Raw genomic sequence first — 15,754 nt, forward strand, 5'->3', positions numbered from 1 at the left:
AAGTTGTGTGGATGAGCGTCAGCTTTGACCCGACTGCGCAGGGTGGTGTAAAAAACTCTTTATAATCTTTGGTCTCTTTAATAATGTACAGTTCCTTACATGAGTGTCTCTGCGTGTAATCTGCTTAAATTATTAACTCAAGCCGAATAATTCAATTTAAAGATATAGTACATCAAAATACAGTAATAATAATCGATAATCGCTCTTAAAATGCCTTTTCACATTAAAGACATCTTCTCACAGCGTTAAAAAACGTATACAGGCTACTTTAAATGTCTCCAACGAGGTAACTATGGGTCCAAAAGTACATTTTTATAATCTCTTCTAAAAACTGGATTTCAGCTCAACGCTCTTAGATTAGCATTTAGCTCTTTAGATTTCTGACACTATACAAAAAAAGGACAATTGTTTTGTTCACTGAAAAAGTATTTTATTTACTCAACAGTGAGGGGAAAAAAAAGAACAAACCAAACATTTTGGCATTCAACACCCAACAGAAAGATGCCTGTGCCTGCAGGGGGCAGCACCGCGTGCCAACTGCCAGGCCACCATTTTAACACAAGGTTTAAACTTAATCAGTTTTAAAAGCATCTGCAATTCTTGTTCAGCTGTGTAATACATCCTGCTGCCTCTGGAGTGTATTCTGTGTGTGTGTGTGTGTGTGTGTGTAATTAGGGAGGGCATGCATTATATGCTGACATGGAGTCCAAGCTAAAAAAAAAGAACAAGGTAAGAGAACCCTGATTATGATCAGCAGTGCTTTTCTTAATTTGTTTATTTCATTTGACTTGTAAGGCCAGTTGGGACCTTCATAGATCCATCTCTGGGCCTTTCTTCCCTTTCCTGTTTCCCTGCCAACCAGAAAAGCCAAGAAAGTACACAGTTATTAATTATTAGTAATAAAACACATTTCATCGTTATGGGTCAATAAAAATACATTACAAATGAAATGAGATGAGAACTTGTTGCGGTCAAGTCTCTTGAATGGAGGCTGGGACACAGTCACAATGTTGGAGGGTTTGAGCGGACGGCACTAGACATAAATAAAGGGTGTCTGTCTGCTCAGGTGCTTTTTGGTTGGCCTGACGTAGCTTTTGGGGTAAAATCGAATGGATGGCGGTCGATACACAATATACCGGAAACCATTTCAAATAGAAAGCATTTGTTTCTGGTCTGTTATTAAATATATTTTCAATAGTTGCAGAATTGGAATTCTGCCCCATAAAGTTGGCTACTATGACACCCTCCCTGCGAATGGCTCGGTGAATAAATCAAGCATCCACATGTCCTGTGAGCCTTTTAGCAGTGCAGCCCTGCACACGCGTTGTACCCTAACTAATCAGAAGTAAATGATTTGAACTCTCACCTGATGTTTTGGTTGTTCTGACAGCAGACCTTTGACTTTAGACCTTTCTTGTTCAAGGGCACCGTGTAGTGATGCTACCTAAATAAAATAAATTAATCAAATTCACATAAAGATACAACCATCTCACACACTCGTGTTCCTCTCTTATAATCCTTATACCACCATAACACACCTGTAATGACAGTTCTTCTTTTATGTGTAGTAGCTCTTCTACCTGTAGAAGGAGTTCTGCTTTGTCTTTCACTGAAGGAGAGAAACAGCATGAATATATGACGGATCGTTCTGAATCGTCATTGGGAAAGAAAAGGGCCGACGCTAAAGGAAGGAGGGCCGTTAAATGTAGTTCAACTCACTTTCTCCCTGTTGGAGCATCTTAAGCAGCTGGGAATTTCTTGCTTTCACCTCTTTGTATTTCCCCTGCAGAGTTGAGAAGTAAGAAAAAACATTTTTGTGTTACTTTGTGTAACTGTGTTTCCATTAAAATGTCTGTAAACTAACTAGCAAATGCATTTATAGACAGAAAAAAGATGGACATATTCTTTTTTTTCACAAATAAAATAATTCTAAGCATTTTTCTGGAAGATCGGGGTGAAATTATAGAATAATATGGAATCTGCTTATGCCTGCTGACCTCCCACTGTGAAATGTTCTTCTTTAGTTTATCGATTTCCTCGTCTTTCTTCTCCAGATCGTACTTCAGCTGCTCTGCTCGGGGATCCTAACAGGAAGGAAAGGTGGACAAGAACAAGTCACAACGGAAGGAAACACAAACTTCACTTGGTGGATTTATTCGTTTAATAAAATGTTGAGACGCAGCCATGTGGACAGACTTAAAGCTGGGGTAGGCAATGTATTTTTTGGCATTATTGATCAAAAATTCCATAATAAACTTTCAGCGTATTGTAATTCAAGTGGTCAACCTCAGGGTGGGCAGTTTTCTGGAAAAGGTAAAAAAACAACCCTGCTTCTGCAGCTCTCCCCTCGCCGTCTTAAGCCTGTCACCAGACCAGCACCCTTAGTATTAAACTGATTGTATGTGCATTCCACACTATTTCCGGTGAAATATTACAGTATGCACACATTACACTACGCTGGCATGAATATCCAACACTGCAATGTGGCAGTGACGACAAAATTCATAACAGATAATGGAGGAAATGCTCTAAAGCTGAGCATTTGTGTGAATACAGGTGTATTCAGACACACGGCCTGAAAAAAAAGTTCCCTGAACATGAAGGCATACAAAGGCATAAAAATGTTCTAGCAGGAACCCAAAAGTACAAGTATGAACCTGGAAAGTGTGAAATGGCAAGGCAAAAAAAAAGTGGGCGTTTTTCAAAATAATCCAACAAAATGTAGTATAAAGGACAATAATTCACAGTACAACAAAACTATTCTCCCAAATCTCCAATAAGTTGCTGTTCTCTCAAGTTTTCTGAATACCAACTAGATACATGACTGTTGACTAGATCAAGGATGGGAACTTTTACAACATGATAAAAAGTTAATCTGAAGCAAAAAAAAGAAATGACACAACGTCCCCCTGAACCTCTGAGGTAAAGAGAATCACCTCGTCACCCTGTAGAATTTGAACCTAAAAAAACACAAATAAAATTCAACAACACGTGTAAGATTTGTTGATGCTCTGCAGATACCTGAGGCAGAATATACACAGACAGCTGAACCCGCAGTCTGTTCATGAGTGTTTCTGCCCGTCTACTCACCGGTTCGTGTTCCGTCGTGATGACGACTTCCTGTCCGTGGCTGTTGGTGAACTGCTCACGTCTCTTCTCCTGTTGGACAATCCGAGTGACGTCATCCTCGAGCTTGTTGAAAAAACGTTCCTCCTGCCCGAGTCCCAGCGCTACGTTAGCCACTCTGGCGTCCTGCAAGGGAGCGAGGTCAGTGTACAGTCGGCATAGGTCACAAACAATACATTAAAATAATATATATGCAAATTATCAACAGGTAATTTAAATAGTTATTCTACATTCAACTACAATAAATAATGTTCCGCTTGATTTGACAACAGTACAGTTCTGGAGGACTTTGCTCACCTCTTTCTCTTGTTTCTTACTCAAATGTTCTGCGGAGAGACAAAATGCGTTGACATGAAGATTATTCTGGGAGCCTGTTGAGCTGAAGACAGCAGCACACCGGATCATAGTTTGATGGCTTTAGAAACTGATCGATAGGCTTCTCTCACCTGCACTGCCCTCAGCCTGGAAGTCCTGCAGTGACACGGTCTTTTTGTCCTTTGCCTGCTGATTCTTCTTTTTGTCCTTCTTCCCTCCGACCTCTTTTCCTCCTCGAGACTTTGGCGAGGATGCGTTTGTGTCTTTGGGCTGAGTGAGAGCAGATCATTCCACTTTAACTTAGAATTAAGGTTCCCAACTTCAACACAACTTGAGTAAGAATTAAAAAACAGATGTAAGGGAGACTGTACTGTCTTTTCTTATAAAATTGGATTCACCAGAAACATCAGATGATGAGTTTACAAGAGTGATGATTCAGAATATTTATAATGACTTCACTCTTATGAGGAAACCTTGCAATGTCATACATAGGGACACTGGTATGAATCAAGAGCCATACAAAACTCTACAAAACACAAACATAAAGACAGTGTAGTCAACACCTCTCCGGACTAAGACTCAGCAGAGACACGTTTAAGTCAAGAGTCCAATGTTGCAGATATGTCTGACTACTGTACCGCTTGCCTCAAATTTGCAAATATAAGTGTGTGTGTGGGCAACTTACCGGTTTGTTTTGTTCAAAATCCATTTGACTTAGAATCAAAGCCTTTTCCAAGTCAGCCTCATAAAGCTCAGAGGTTATCTACAGAGGAAGGAGGGAAACAGAGGAGACATTGGAGACAAATAGTTGTTACCGTCTGTAAAATCAGACATGACTGCTCTTTCCTAATGCCGGAATCCAAACAAGACTTGGCGTACCTTTTCCTCTTCCTACAAGTTTGCAGTGACATGAGAAGAAAGGACGCGACACCTTTAACATCTAAAACATGTTAATCACTTCTAAGAACACTCTGCTTCTGCACACTGCTGCATACCACCCTAAAACTAGCCCTCTACTGCTGACCTCTGAGCAGCTCTACTAAAACAGCTGGACATACTGTGGATTATTATGAAGAGAGCATTATCTGCTGTATGGACCACAAGCTCACACATTTGTTGTCGCTCCTGACCTGCTCATCCCTCTGCTTCCACTGCTGCCACCCCTCTGCAGGCATTTTGTGGTCCGCTGCAGCAGGACTGAGAAGTTCACCGGCTATCCCGGACAGTGTCATGCAGGGAGGCGGAGCAGAAGACTTCTGAGGAATCTTCTTGAAGGCCAGATTGCGTAACTGATGAAAAGCAAGACATGAGATTAATTCAAACACTGTCTCGTTATGACCACTATTGCTATAATTGCTCTATTGTTAGCTGTAGAAAGCATCACCATGTGTGTCCATGAACAGAAGCATTCGATTTTCTGAACTAATCGATGACTTATTCCATTTATTATGTCAAATAAAACAATTAACTTCATGTTTTCCCAGACCCAAGAGATCTCTTCAAATACAATATTAAAATAATATAAAACAAGGAAAAGCAGCAAATCCTTTCTGCAGATAGACAAATTGATTTATTGACTATCACTTTTATTTGTTATAAAATGTGACATATTAATGAAAATGCACCGCCTTGCTGAGGGCCTGGTGTTGTTGGTGATGTGTCTTAAACACTGGTTACACGCTTAATTTAAATGAATACCAACACCTGCTCTAAAACAACCGGAAGCAAAAACAAAAACACAATCTGTTTACAGCTGGGCTGAACCATCCTATGCAGTTTCATTTCAGGTGAAGTGAAACAACCATCGTGTCTGTGACAAAACGGAAGCCACTCATGCTCCCTAATACCACAGATATATGCATGAAGCAGAGGGTCGCGAGATGCTCCTGTCGCTCACCTCGTTTGCCTCACTCTGCTGCTGTTCCCTCTTCTTCTTCTTCTTGTCCTTCTTCTTGTCGTTGCACTGAGCCGCTTTGCCCCCGGCTGCTCCTGCCTTCCCTTGTCGAGGCTTCCCGTCCCGTCCGGTTCTGGTGGTGGTCTTCCCCGCGTCGGAGGCGTCGGAGTCCGAATCCGAGTCTATCTGGAGCAGGGCAAAGCGGGAGGCGGTGGTGGGGACGGTGATCATTGTAGACGATGCCATTCTCAAAGAGGAAAATCACTGAGAGCAAAAGGAGACAAAGAGCAATACAGTTAGGATAACTTGGTGCCGGTTGTGAAACGAGTTAGCTTCTAGTTGCGAGCTCTTTTCAAATAAATACAGACTATAGATCTCCCACACTCTCTATTCTTATCAACAGACTGTACGTAGGTGTATTTCATCCTACGCAGTCGTCGTAATAAATGAAATGAGATGTCAACTGCTCAGTTAGTAGCAGACTGGCTGCTAGCATTACATAGCACTTAGCAGTAAGTTAACCTAGCTAACTGTGCAGCAGGTCTCGTTAGCTCGAAACAAGTACAAAAGTAGCGATGCATGACAGTCAAAAACACATTAATGGACTCACGGTAATCGTATGTTTATAGTACACTAGCTGGGTTGTTTTTGAAAAGACAGTAGTCACAAGGAAAGTTGCTAGAGAATACTTTCACCTGTTCGTGAAGGTGTTTTCGGGTAGTGTACTGTCGGGTTCGCTATCAGTGATTGCCTGAGTACAGCAGCCCGGTGGGGCCAAAAAGGATAAACGCGATTGGTGATCGCCCTTTCGCTCGTTGTTCTTTTGCTATCCGATCCCTTTTGTGTAACTGTAAACACGTTTCAAATAAAAGTATGACAGATCTAAGCGTTTTTGTCTCGTTACCCCAGTTTAGCAGCATGTACTGTAATACAGTGGGAGGCACACTTTTGGTGGGATGGGGAATGAGTACACACAATAGAGGCATGTCAGTGAGATATGCATAGAAGTAAGTTTAATACATTTGACTGTAATAAGAGTCACACATGGAAAAAAAGAATTTACACAGCAAGAATCAACATATAACAAACAGCACAGAGTGCACACAGATATAACAAGTTTGTATACAAAAAAATATAATTAATAAAAAAACACTACCAAGCTTTATATTACTGTTGTAGTGCAGGAAGCATTGCATTTTGTCTAGTGGTCATTTTAAGTGCTAAACAGTGCTGGAAATAAAGGCGAAAGACAAATAACTTCTCTAAGGCACGAGTTAATGGCATTTAAAAAAGGTTGATGAACATGTTTTATCTTTTTAACCAGTATTTGTAAAAAAAAAAAAGAGGAGAATCAATTTAGTGGAAGCAGTTGTTGATAACCGTGAGGTGAGCTACTATTTGACGACAACAGAAATAATATTAAAAAGTGCTGCTTTTTGCATTAAATAACACAATGTAGAAACAGTCTTAAAACTTCGTTTATGTCCTTGTCTAGATCCAATGGAAAAAGTAATGTGCTGTGTTGTATTTGGGTGTGGCAAGAGCTTAGAAAATGTCTGTAATCTCAAAATGGTAAATTTCTCTCTATTTTCAAGTGCAAAACACGGCCAAGTGATTTATCAAGGCCACTCTGTTGTCATGACAGCGCTGGCCTTTCTTCTCTTATTGAACGGCTGAACTCCACAACATTCAGCGTTGCCTTTGACCACCAAGGAAGACAGATAAATAGGAGGACAGTGCTATGACATTTTTCATGGTATTACATTGACAGCGGTATAACCATGTTCCACAAAGGACAATTTATAAAGAAAAACTGAGAACAAAACCTGTTTCAATGAACATAGATGCTTCATTTGCTTTAGCATATTGTGAATATGGACATGCATTACATAAACACCAGTATCTTGATTATATCAAGGCTTCCAACAAACAGTCCATGGAAACGTTCACAAGGCTTATTCAAGATGAGAAGATGTTTTGTTCATATTCAATGCATTTTTGTGATTGGTTATTCATGACACATGTTTTCCTTTGTTTACTAGTACCCGACTGTAATCTGATGCTGCTGCTACCAAGTGACTCATAGGTACCATGATAGGTCATCATCTGTCAGTGTTTCTGGGCACTTCTATGGAGTCCTCTAATATTGACTCAGTGCTGGTCTCCACAACAGACTGTCGCCTCCTTGTGGCAGAACTACAGACCTGCAGGTCAGCTGGAGAAATCTGTCTCAGCTCTCTGCGACACACACGGACTGGTGTCATCACTAAACTGTCCCCGGAGTGACCCGCCCTCATTTCACTCCTCCCCTGGGACTGTGTGTGCGCCTGGTTGTATTCGGGCATTTTTGTAGTTTTTGGTGCTTGGAGGTCAGAAGACCAGGAGGGACAGGATGTTTGGTGTGCATGTTTCTTCACATGAGAATTGTGCTCAGCGTGCATCTTTGTGTGTGTTGTTGCAATATGTGTCCTCTGTATGTCATCCTTGTGCGTCTGGGGTTCCTTTGCACTTGCGTGTACCTGCACATCGTGGTTTTGTCGGTGCTCCTGTGTGTGTGAGGGCTGATCGACGGGGTAAAGGGAGTCACTGACAATCTCTTTGAGTTTCTTTTTAAGCTGCCGACTGGAGCTTTTATAGAAAAACAGTTCTTTCTCCAGATGCTGCAGTCTGTCTTCGCTAGCCTGCTGTGCCTCTCCTGAACCACCCTCTAAACACACACACAAGCACACAGGGAGAGAAAAGTTAATGAAACCACATTGCTCATTCAATTTCTGTTCAAATATTATGGAGAGGAATAGGACAAATGTTTAAACAGCTTCATCCAGGCTGATCTAATTCCCTCACCTTTAAGTTTCTGCAGCAGTAGCTGGATGTTGTTCTGCTGATCGTGGTGCTGCTGGGTGAGCCTGCGGTCTGCATCGAGGGCCAGGCGCTGCATGGCAACCTCCATCTCCCTCAGCGCCACCTCTTGCTCTCCAGCGTGGAGCTTCAGCTCTTCACAACGCAAACGCAAACGGCGCGCCTCCTCACGAAGACAAACAACCTGGGCAGATTGAAAAAGGTGGGAGGGAGCCAGAGAATAGAGCAGAGAAACACATTATTGCACACATAATCACAAAGATGTTGGCTGTACCTTTGTTCATACTCACACCTGCAGAGAAAAAATCATGGACAGAGCAAAACAGAGGGAGTCAGCTGGAAAGATGATGGACAATGGAGGGAGCATTAAGCGAGGTATGATTTAGTTAGCATTACAGAAACAGTGCAGCCATATTTCTGACTAACGTCACCTGGAGATAGAAGCAAGTGAAGGTAAATAACGAAGAAAAGGAGAAACTTAAATCTCTCGCAAATAAAAAGAAAGGTAATAGAAAACGGAGTAAAAGGAAGTAAAGCCAAATTCAGGCAGTAATATGGAAACTGGAGTGGAGAGCATGCATTTGATCTTGCCTTGTTGAAATATTTGAGGAGCAGCTCCGAAGCCTCAGGTGGTAAGAGCCCCTTCAGCTTCCTGATGACGTCACAGAGTTGGGCGGGTTCAGCGCTTTGTGGCTGTTGCAAAGATGAGTCTGTGATTGACAACTTCTTTTGTTTGTCCTGGATGTAGTAGTTTTTAAACTCCAGAGCTGCGTCCAGAGCTTCAATAGCTTCCTCCAGCTGAAGCAGGGAATGCTCCTCCTATACATGAAGACACACACAAATCACGGTGCAGGAAATAAAAAGAAAAAAAATGCAAACGATGAATAATAAAACGCACCATGAAATAAGTTCCTGTGCAATGCATACATTACGTCTATCATACATGTTTTTCTGACCTCAGTGAGCACTCTGTTGTCCTTCAGCTGGAGGTCCAGAGCGTCCCTCCTCTTTTTAAGCGTGTCTCTCTCTTTCTCCAGTTCCTCCATGGTGACTTCTCCAGTCTGCCTCAAACCGCTGCTGCTCTGCAGCTGCTCCTCCAGAGACTCCAACCGCACCGACACACGCAGCAGGTCCCGACTCAGAGCCTGAAAAGCCATTGATAAAAAAACGTCCAGATTCCACGTGTTGCCCAGATCAACAAGTGTCATTGGTAAACAGACTTCACAGTATTTGCTAAATTATAAAAAACACAAAGATCCCACAGGGGCACCACCACATGTACAGGCTGACCTGACTGGAGCGGAGCATCTTGATCTCCAGTTTGCTTTTCTGTTGCAGACAGGCCTCTCTGCGCAGGAGCACCTCCTCTCTCCTCCTCAGCTCCTCCTCCAGCTCATGCAGCTCTGCTCTCTTCTGAAACACCCGCTCCTCCTCCTCCTCCAGCCAAACGCAGTCATGCAGCTACGGTGACGACAAGAAGGAGCAAGGCGTATGGGGATGGAAGAGGGGAGCAGAGAGGGGGACGGGGTAAAGGAGGATGACAGAGGAATTAAGATGGGAAGACAATGACAATAAGGTAAAAAAAAGAAAATAAAAACGTTTTAAGAATGTATACTGCTTCCATATTTACCTTTTCCTTTAACTCTTCCAGGTGATTGCTTTTGCATACGGTCAAAACTCCTGCCCTGTGCTCCTATAAACAAAACCCAAATCATTTACTGAATGATTTACCCGTGCTGCGTGTCAACTATTACATCTTTTCAGTCTTGCATTTCCCGATGAGTCTAACTCAACTCAACTGGGATGTTGTGCGTGGGTGACTTGCATACTTCTAGCCAGGTTTAATTTGGACCTGGGTAGACTGAATTGTAGTTTAATATGTTCATCTCTTTTCCCATTTTACTGTCTAGACAACGTCGTGTTTTTTTCTGGGTTCATCAATCAGTACGACTAACCCCGTTCTGGTCCAGTTTGCTAGTGTTGGTCTCTCTCGTCTGCCCGAGGCTGCTTTGAAGCTGTGCTCTCTGCAGTCTCATGTGCTGCAGGCTGCGGTACATCTCCGCTCGGACCTGCTGGCTCTGCATGGAAAGGCTTGCCAACACGCTGGCTTCTCTGCCATCGCCACAGTGCCTTCCATGTCTGTCCGCTGCTTGCGTCTCCTTGTCTGTCAGACAAATACACACATTTAGAGATGCTCATGTTAAGGTCAAAGGTTTTGAAACTATTATGTTGTGATTCACTGGTGTTGTGCAGTAGTTGCCTGGTTGATCTAAGGTGAAATAAGAAGTAGCCTGCCCATTGTAAACAGCATAGGATTCTCATCAAGTCACGTGTATGTATGTGTATGTACAATATCATCAGTATTACAGTTAGTCTTCCTCTGTGTTGCCGTTGTCGTCCCTGAATTTCTCAATTCACATAGCAGAAGGTTCTGAAAGCTGAAGGAAGTTCTAATCAGTACTGCAGGAATGTTTTGACCAACCTTGGCAAACCCAAAGAAATAAGGCCAACATTGCCATTGTGCTTGACTCACTATACCCGGTTGAGAAAAACTACAAACCAACAGACACAGGAATGCAGGAATACACAGTGTGTTTTTCTATAGACCCACCAGTTTTGTCAAGCTCTTTGATGAGCTCCTCTTTCATGCGCATGTTGACGGACAGATCTTGGATCCTTCTCTGAGTAACGCTGGCTCTAAGTCTCACCTTCCTCACATGGCTTTGCCTGCTGTGGTTTTCCTTGGTCCCTGAGAAGAAATAGCAACCGACAACATGAAAAGGAAACAACGTCCTTTATATGTAATAACTTCTTCGTAAGTCACAGAAGAGCTCTGAGACATGAAAGCACGCGTTTATCAAGACAAAAGGACAAGGAAACAACAGACTGCAAAATAGAGTCAAATGCATGTGAATTATACCTGTGGCTCGCTGAGGCGGTTGTGCTGATGGATTTCCATTCGAGGTTTGGTCTAGTCCAGAGTTATTCTCTTTCACGGCGGATTTCTTCTGCTGGCTGGTCCATGTTCGGTTTAAAGAACGCCTGGAGTAACGTCACAACATTTCATGACGCAGATCATTTCAGATCAACTCAAGAAAAACAGATTGTCTGAATGAAAGACTAGTGATGTGTGTGAAATGGAGGTCAAGCACTTTCTGTATTCCTGTGGCGCACGCCGCACATATGTGACACGTGGAAACATGTCGGTATTAGAAAAAACAGTTATACATTAACAATGTATGTAAGAGCCTGGCATCAGTAATGGCAACACACAGCTCCTTTCATCTCCTTTAAAAGCACTGTGCTCCTTTCTTTATCTCCACAATGCGCCTTGAGGGATGTCACATCTCCTGTATGCCCAATGCACTGCATGAAATGGCTATGAGGAACACCAAGAACAGGTCTTATATCAGTTTGATCAACACAAGGGCACAGATATTGGTGTGGTTATTTAGAAACAGTATTTTGCGTCAGCTTAGTGCTGGTTGCACACATTTGAATGAATTAACCGCACTGTCTATGGCGTGTGTCGTGCATTGTACTTAAATGCAGGACTAAAGTTGCAGGCTACAGATGGCCAGAGATGACCAGAATTAAAACAGCGTGTTTGCTGATTCAAATGTGTCTACTCGTTGAAACATGTACTGTATAAAAGTGTTTTGGTGACCTCGTCTGAACAGGCAGGTGGCTGACGTCACAAAATGAATAAATGATTCCACACCTATTTGCGGAAATTGTATTTGTTGCGGTGAATCACTGGTGGCTTAACAAAGACAGTAGGCTTGTATTATACAGGCTCTCACCTAAATCCCATTCTTCCCATGAAGAAATCCTCCTCCTCCTCCTTCTCTTGATGCCCATCTTTGCTCTCTGCTTGTTGTTTGATAAATGGACAGTACACCTCATCCTTCTCCTCAATCTCAGCCAGCAGGAGATGACTGCGCATCTTAAAGGCTGCCATCACCCTCTCCAGTGAATAGGCTGGGGGACTGGAGTGAATCTAAAAACACACATGCGTTCGGACAGATCGACGCACAGCCATGAAGATGTGAATGTATGTAGCGTCATCGTTTGGTACTCACTTCGATCAAAGTCACGAGCAAACGTCAAGTGCAACCGGGACAACACACACACAATGACACAGACACAGAACAAAACAGTGCAGCTACCCACCCTCCTGGGAGGTCCGTGCCCACGGCTGCGTCTGATCAGAGGCACACTGTGGGGTCTCTTGCCCGAGTTCCCAGAAGCCCCCGTTTCCACAGTTGCCCCTGAGGTTGCACCCCTAAAGGTCACAAGGTCGCCGTGAAGACGGTTGATCAGGATCTGCTGGTCCACGAGTTGTTCAGTCTGAAAGCATTCACACAGAAATGTGTGCGCAGATGTTTTATTTGCAGATACACTACAATGGTGCAGGTGGTAGAGTTTCTACTCTTCCTCTCCTCACTTGTATGCGAGTACGTTCCTTTTCCTCCTCCAAGGCCTGAAGATGGGTTTTTCTCTCTTGAAGAAGTTTCTCTACTTCTTTTTGAACCTGTCTCAGCTCTGCATCTTTCTGCTCCAATAGATGTTCCCCTACGGCGAGATCTTCCTGAGAGACAGAGACAGAGAGAGTGTTTTTAAAGTCGAAAGTTCAAAGGCCCTCTTTTTTATGTTTTTAAAGTCAAAATAGCTTTATTGTCCATGTAACTAAAACTTTTGATAGTATGGTCTTATCTTCGGCAATTAAGGACATGTGATCTTGTAATAAAAGGAAAAAAAAAACACAGGCGTAACTAATAACGTTAGGATGGCTTGATTCCATACAGGTCCCGGACTACACTGGCAAACCTGAATGGAATGTAGCCTTTATTAATGTTTTGTGACCTTTGTGATCCCCTTGTTATCATTACCTTGCATTTGCCGAGTTCCTCTCTGAGCTTTAATATGGTGACGTGGTGGGGTTGATCTCCACCCCCCTCTGAACAGTCCTTCTCATCAGCTTGATGTGAGTGATTGACAGCCGTCAGTCTGTCCTGCCAATCCTGCAGCCGCTGCCTGAAAGAATGACTTGAAGTGGGGTTCGGGACATCTGCCAGCAGGGCAGCAGCTTCCTGTGCCAGGAGACGGTACTGTGAGACGGTATCTGGACCAGACATCCTCATCTGACTGGGCTGTTTGATGCTGTCCCCTTCTCCAGCTCTTCCAACTGTCCTCTCCCTTTCCATCTCTCCCTCCTTCTCTTTCAGTAGCTCTCTCAGTGTCTGTACTTCATACTCAAGCTCGCCCAGGCGAGCCTCACCAGGGTCCCAGGTTGTGGGACATGTTTTAACCTCTGTATGAGTAGATATAGCTCCAGGGCGGTTACGAATGTGACGGGCCTGGGATGCAAACTGCAGGACACTCAGAGTCTCAGCTACACTGTGGTGAGAGGGGCTCACACATGCCACCATCAGCGTATGGGCGGTGCCTCCCAATGAATCACGGAGGAGACGGGTGATCTTGGCATCACGGTACGGTATGTGTGCACTGTGGCGATTTCGACCAGGGTCAGAGAGGGCGCGGATGACGTTGCCCAGTGCGAGCAGGCCCGTGTTGATAAGAACAGACTCCTTGAGACGCGTTCCAGTGTTTCCCGTTTTTCCGGCACGCTCCGAGCCTGCTAGGTCAACCAAACAGAGTTTGGAAGAGCGGACGGATTGTAAGGAGGAGCTGTGGCTGTGGTAACACTGGATAACCTGAAGGGTGAGGATGGCGTGAGAGCGACTGGAGTGCTCGTTCATCCCTGTGGTGCCAGTGTGACGCAGCGCATTGCCTGTCTCCAGAACACGTAGTAGCGCCTCTGCTGAGGTGACAACCATCTCTTTGGCTCCCACCACCACTGAAAACACAAACAAAACCACACAATGATATTTTGTGGTGAAGCTCTTTAACCTTACTTTCCCCAGTGGGCAGTAATCCAATGTAGAAACTGACTATAGGTCCAAACAAGTGGCAAATTTGGCCTTCTGTGTTGCCTGAAAATCTCATGTCCTTTGTTTAAGGGAAATCCTATGAGCTCATTCCCTCATATGTGAAACATTTAGAATCAAAAAATAATACATCACATTTGCTTGCCAAGCAAAACTACTTTTTTAGTTACCTGTGTTTCCCCTCTCATCCTCTCTGATATGAAGCTCTTTATGTATGGTGTGCAGCTCCAGCAGGTCTCGTAGTTCCTCCCTGTACAGCTCCATGTACGACACCCGCACTGTGGCTTCCACACCATCGCCGCTCTTCCTCTTCTCCCCCAGCAACAAGAACAAATCCTCGGCCACACAGTCAATAATTCCTCCCTCTTCATCTGAGGTTTTGGAAGGAACAAAAATATGAACAAAATGTTGCAAAGACCATCAAATGAAACTACAACGATCCCCTAAAACAAACAGTAAAGATGAGCTGACATGCCATTTTCTCTCATCTTAAACAGACATGCTATAACACATTCTACGCCCACAATAAACACACTTCCAAGTGAAACAATGCAGCTCCCATCTGTCATTTCCCCAAACAGTCTGAGTAATGAGTGCATCTCTGTTCTCTTAAAACCAGCCTCTGGATCTTTCTAATCTTGGGATGCAAACTGCCACCTGTGCTCTTTATACAACGTACCCAGGTTCCCCCCTCCGAGTGTGTGTGTCTTCCCCGACCCTGTTTGTCCATAACAGAAGACGGTGGCATTGTAGCCGTCGACCAGGGACCCCACCAGGGGCTGGACGCAGGACTCGTACACCTCATCCTGGCTGGCTGTCGGTCCAAACGCGTGGTCGAAGGAGAAGAGTCGGTCGGAACCGAGCATCACCTGTGCGGAGCCCGGCACCACCCGCACACACACCTGGTGGTTGTGGAGGACTTCTTTGGGAAGCAGGGGACGGACGCGGAGCGCCACCCGGACACAAACCTCGCTCATGACGGCGAAGTGTAAAACAAATAAACTGGTGGGATACCAGTGATGGTTTACCGAAACAAACCGTCAAATATTGGGCGTGTTGTGCGTGTCACTGTGGTCCTCACGCGGCGTGTTGTTAACTTTGTCCCATCTCCCGTTTGTTGTCGCTCCACGGTTGCCCAGGAAACCGCCTCAGCGGCGCAGCAGCAGTCGAGGAAAGGAGCCGGACATGCGTTCAAGAGTCCTCGTGTTAGTGAACGAGTGATCCGGAGAGGAAACAGCGCCCCGTCGACGTTATGTACACAAAACAAACTAAACTGTTCACCAGAAGGTATTATTGAAAAATATATACAAAATGGCATTATAAAATATAATATATAAAATTATAAATATTATATATTTTATAATGATGTACTTGACATTGAACATTTTGGTGCTCCCATATATTTATTTTTCTAATTTAAAGATATTTTTCCAAAGAAAATGTATTGTCAGTCTGTACAGAGCCTAACATATATATATAAATATATATATGTAAATTTAACAACTTAATGCTTTATCCACATACTTTTGTTACAGCGTGGGAAAGTACAGTCACTAACACTGATTCCACAGGTGTTGTATTATATATATATATGTATTGGAGGCTAATT

General features: G+C 43.7%; 2 protein-coding genes across 4 annotated transcripts; both read right to left on the reverse strand.

Moving 5' to 3' along the window:
- Positions 1 to 424: 424 nt before the first annotated feature.
- Positions 425 to 6,158, reverse strand: gkap1 (G kinase anchoring protein 1). Of its 3 annotated transcripts, none has more exons than XM_079270970.1 (12): positions 6,031 to 6,158; positions 5,339 to 5,599; positions 4,572 to 4,730; positions 4,127 to 4,204; positions 3,573 to 3,711; positions 3,424 to 3,452; positions 3,091 to 3,252; positions 1,998 to 2,084; positions 1,720 to 1,783; positions 1,539 to 1,609; positions 1,367 to 1,444; positions 425 to 851 (listed from the first exon to the last, which is right to left on the reverse strand). In XM_079270970.1, the coding sequence occupies exons 2-12, from the start codon at positions 5,579 to 5,581 to the stop codon at positions 810 to 812; spliced, it is 1,152 nt and encodes a 383-aa protein (XP_079127096.1). In that variant the 5' UTR covers positions 5,582 to 5,599; positions 6,031 to 6,158; the 3' UTR covers positions 425 to 809. The 3 variants fall into 3 exon arrangements, with proteins under 3 accessions (XP_079127096.1, XP_079127094.1, XP_079127095.1); XM_079270968.1 differs by having other exon boundaries at positions 4,551 to 4,730; XM_079270969.1 differs by having other exon boundaries at positions 4,551 to 4,730; positions 5,946 to 6,078.
- Positions 6,159 to 7,437: 1,279 nt separating this feature from the next.
- Positions 7,438 to 15,122, reverse strand: LOC306779294 (kinesin-like protein KIF27; the record flags this gene model as incomplete). The annotated part of the gene is made up of 15 exons (XM_079271159.1): positions 7,438 to 8,042; positions 8,180 to 8,378; positions 8,786 to 9,013; positions 9,127 to 9,339; positions 9,485 to 9,655; positions 9,828 to 9,887; positions 10,150 to 10,358; positions 10,806 to 10,943; positions 11,115 to 11,236; positions 11,998 to 12,194; positions 12,368 to 12,544; positions 12,642 to 12,785; positions 13,087 to 14,054; positions 14,316 to 14,516; positions 14,825 to 15,122. The coding sequence occupies 15 exons, from the start codon at positions 15,120 to 15,122 to the stop codon at positions 7,438 to 7,440; spliced, it is 3,930 nt and encodes a 1,309-aa protein (XP_079127285.1).
- Between the last annotated feature and the right edge of the window lie 632 nt (positions 15,123 to 15,754).

This window comes from Melanostigma gelatinosum, assembly GCF_949748355.1.
Source record: "Melanostigma gelatinosum genome assembly, chromosome: 6".
In the NCBI taxonomy this organism is placed as follows: Eukaryota; Metazoa; Chordata; class Actinopteri; order Perciformes; family Zoarcidae; genus Melanostigma; species Melanostigma gelatinosum.

Excerpts from the sequence above, each read along its gene's own strand:
- gkap1 (XM_079270968.1), bottom strand. The coding sequence starts at position 5,581 with ATGGCATCGTCTACAATGATCACCGTCCCCACCACCGCCTCCCGCTTT. Across the intron at positions 4,205-4,550 it reads TCAGGAGCGACAACAAATGT|ATAACCTCTGAGCTTTATGA; the intron begins GTGAGCTTGTGG and ends CTTCCTCTGTAG. Across the intron at positions 1,445-1,538 it reads AAGAAGAACTGTCATTACAG|GTAGCATCACTACACGGTGC; the intron begins GTGTGTTATGGT and ends TATTTTATTTAG.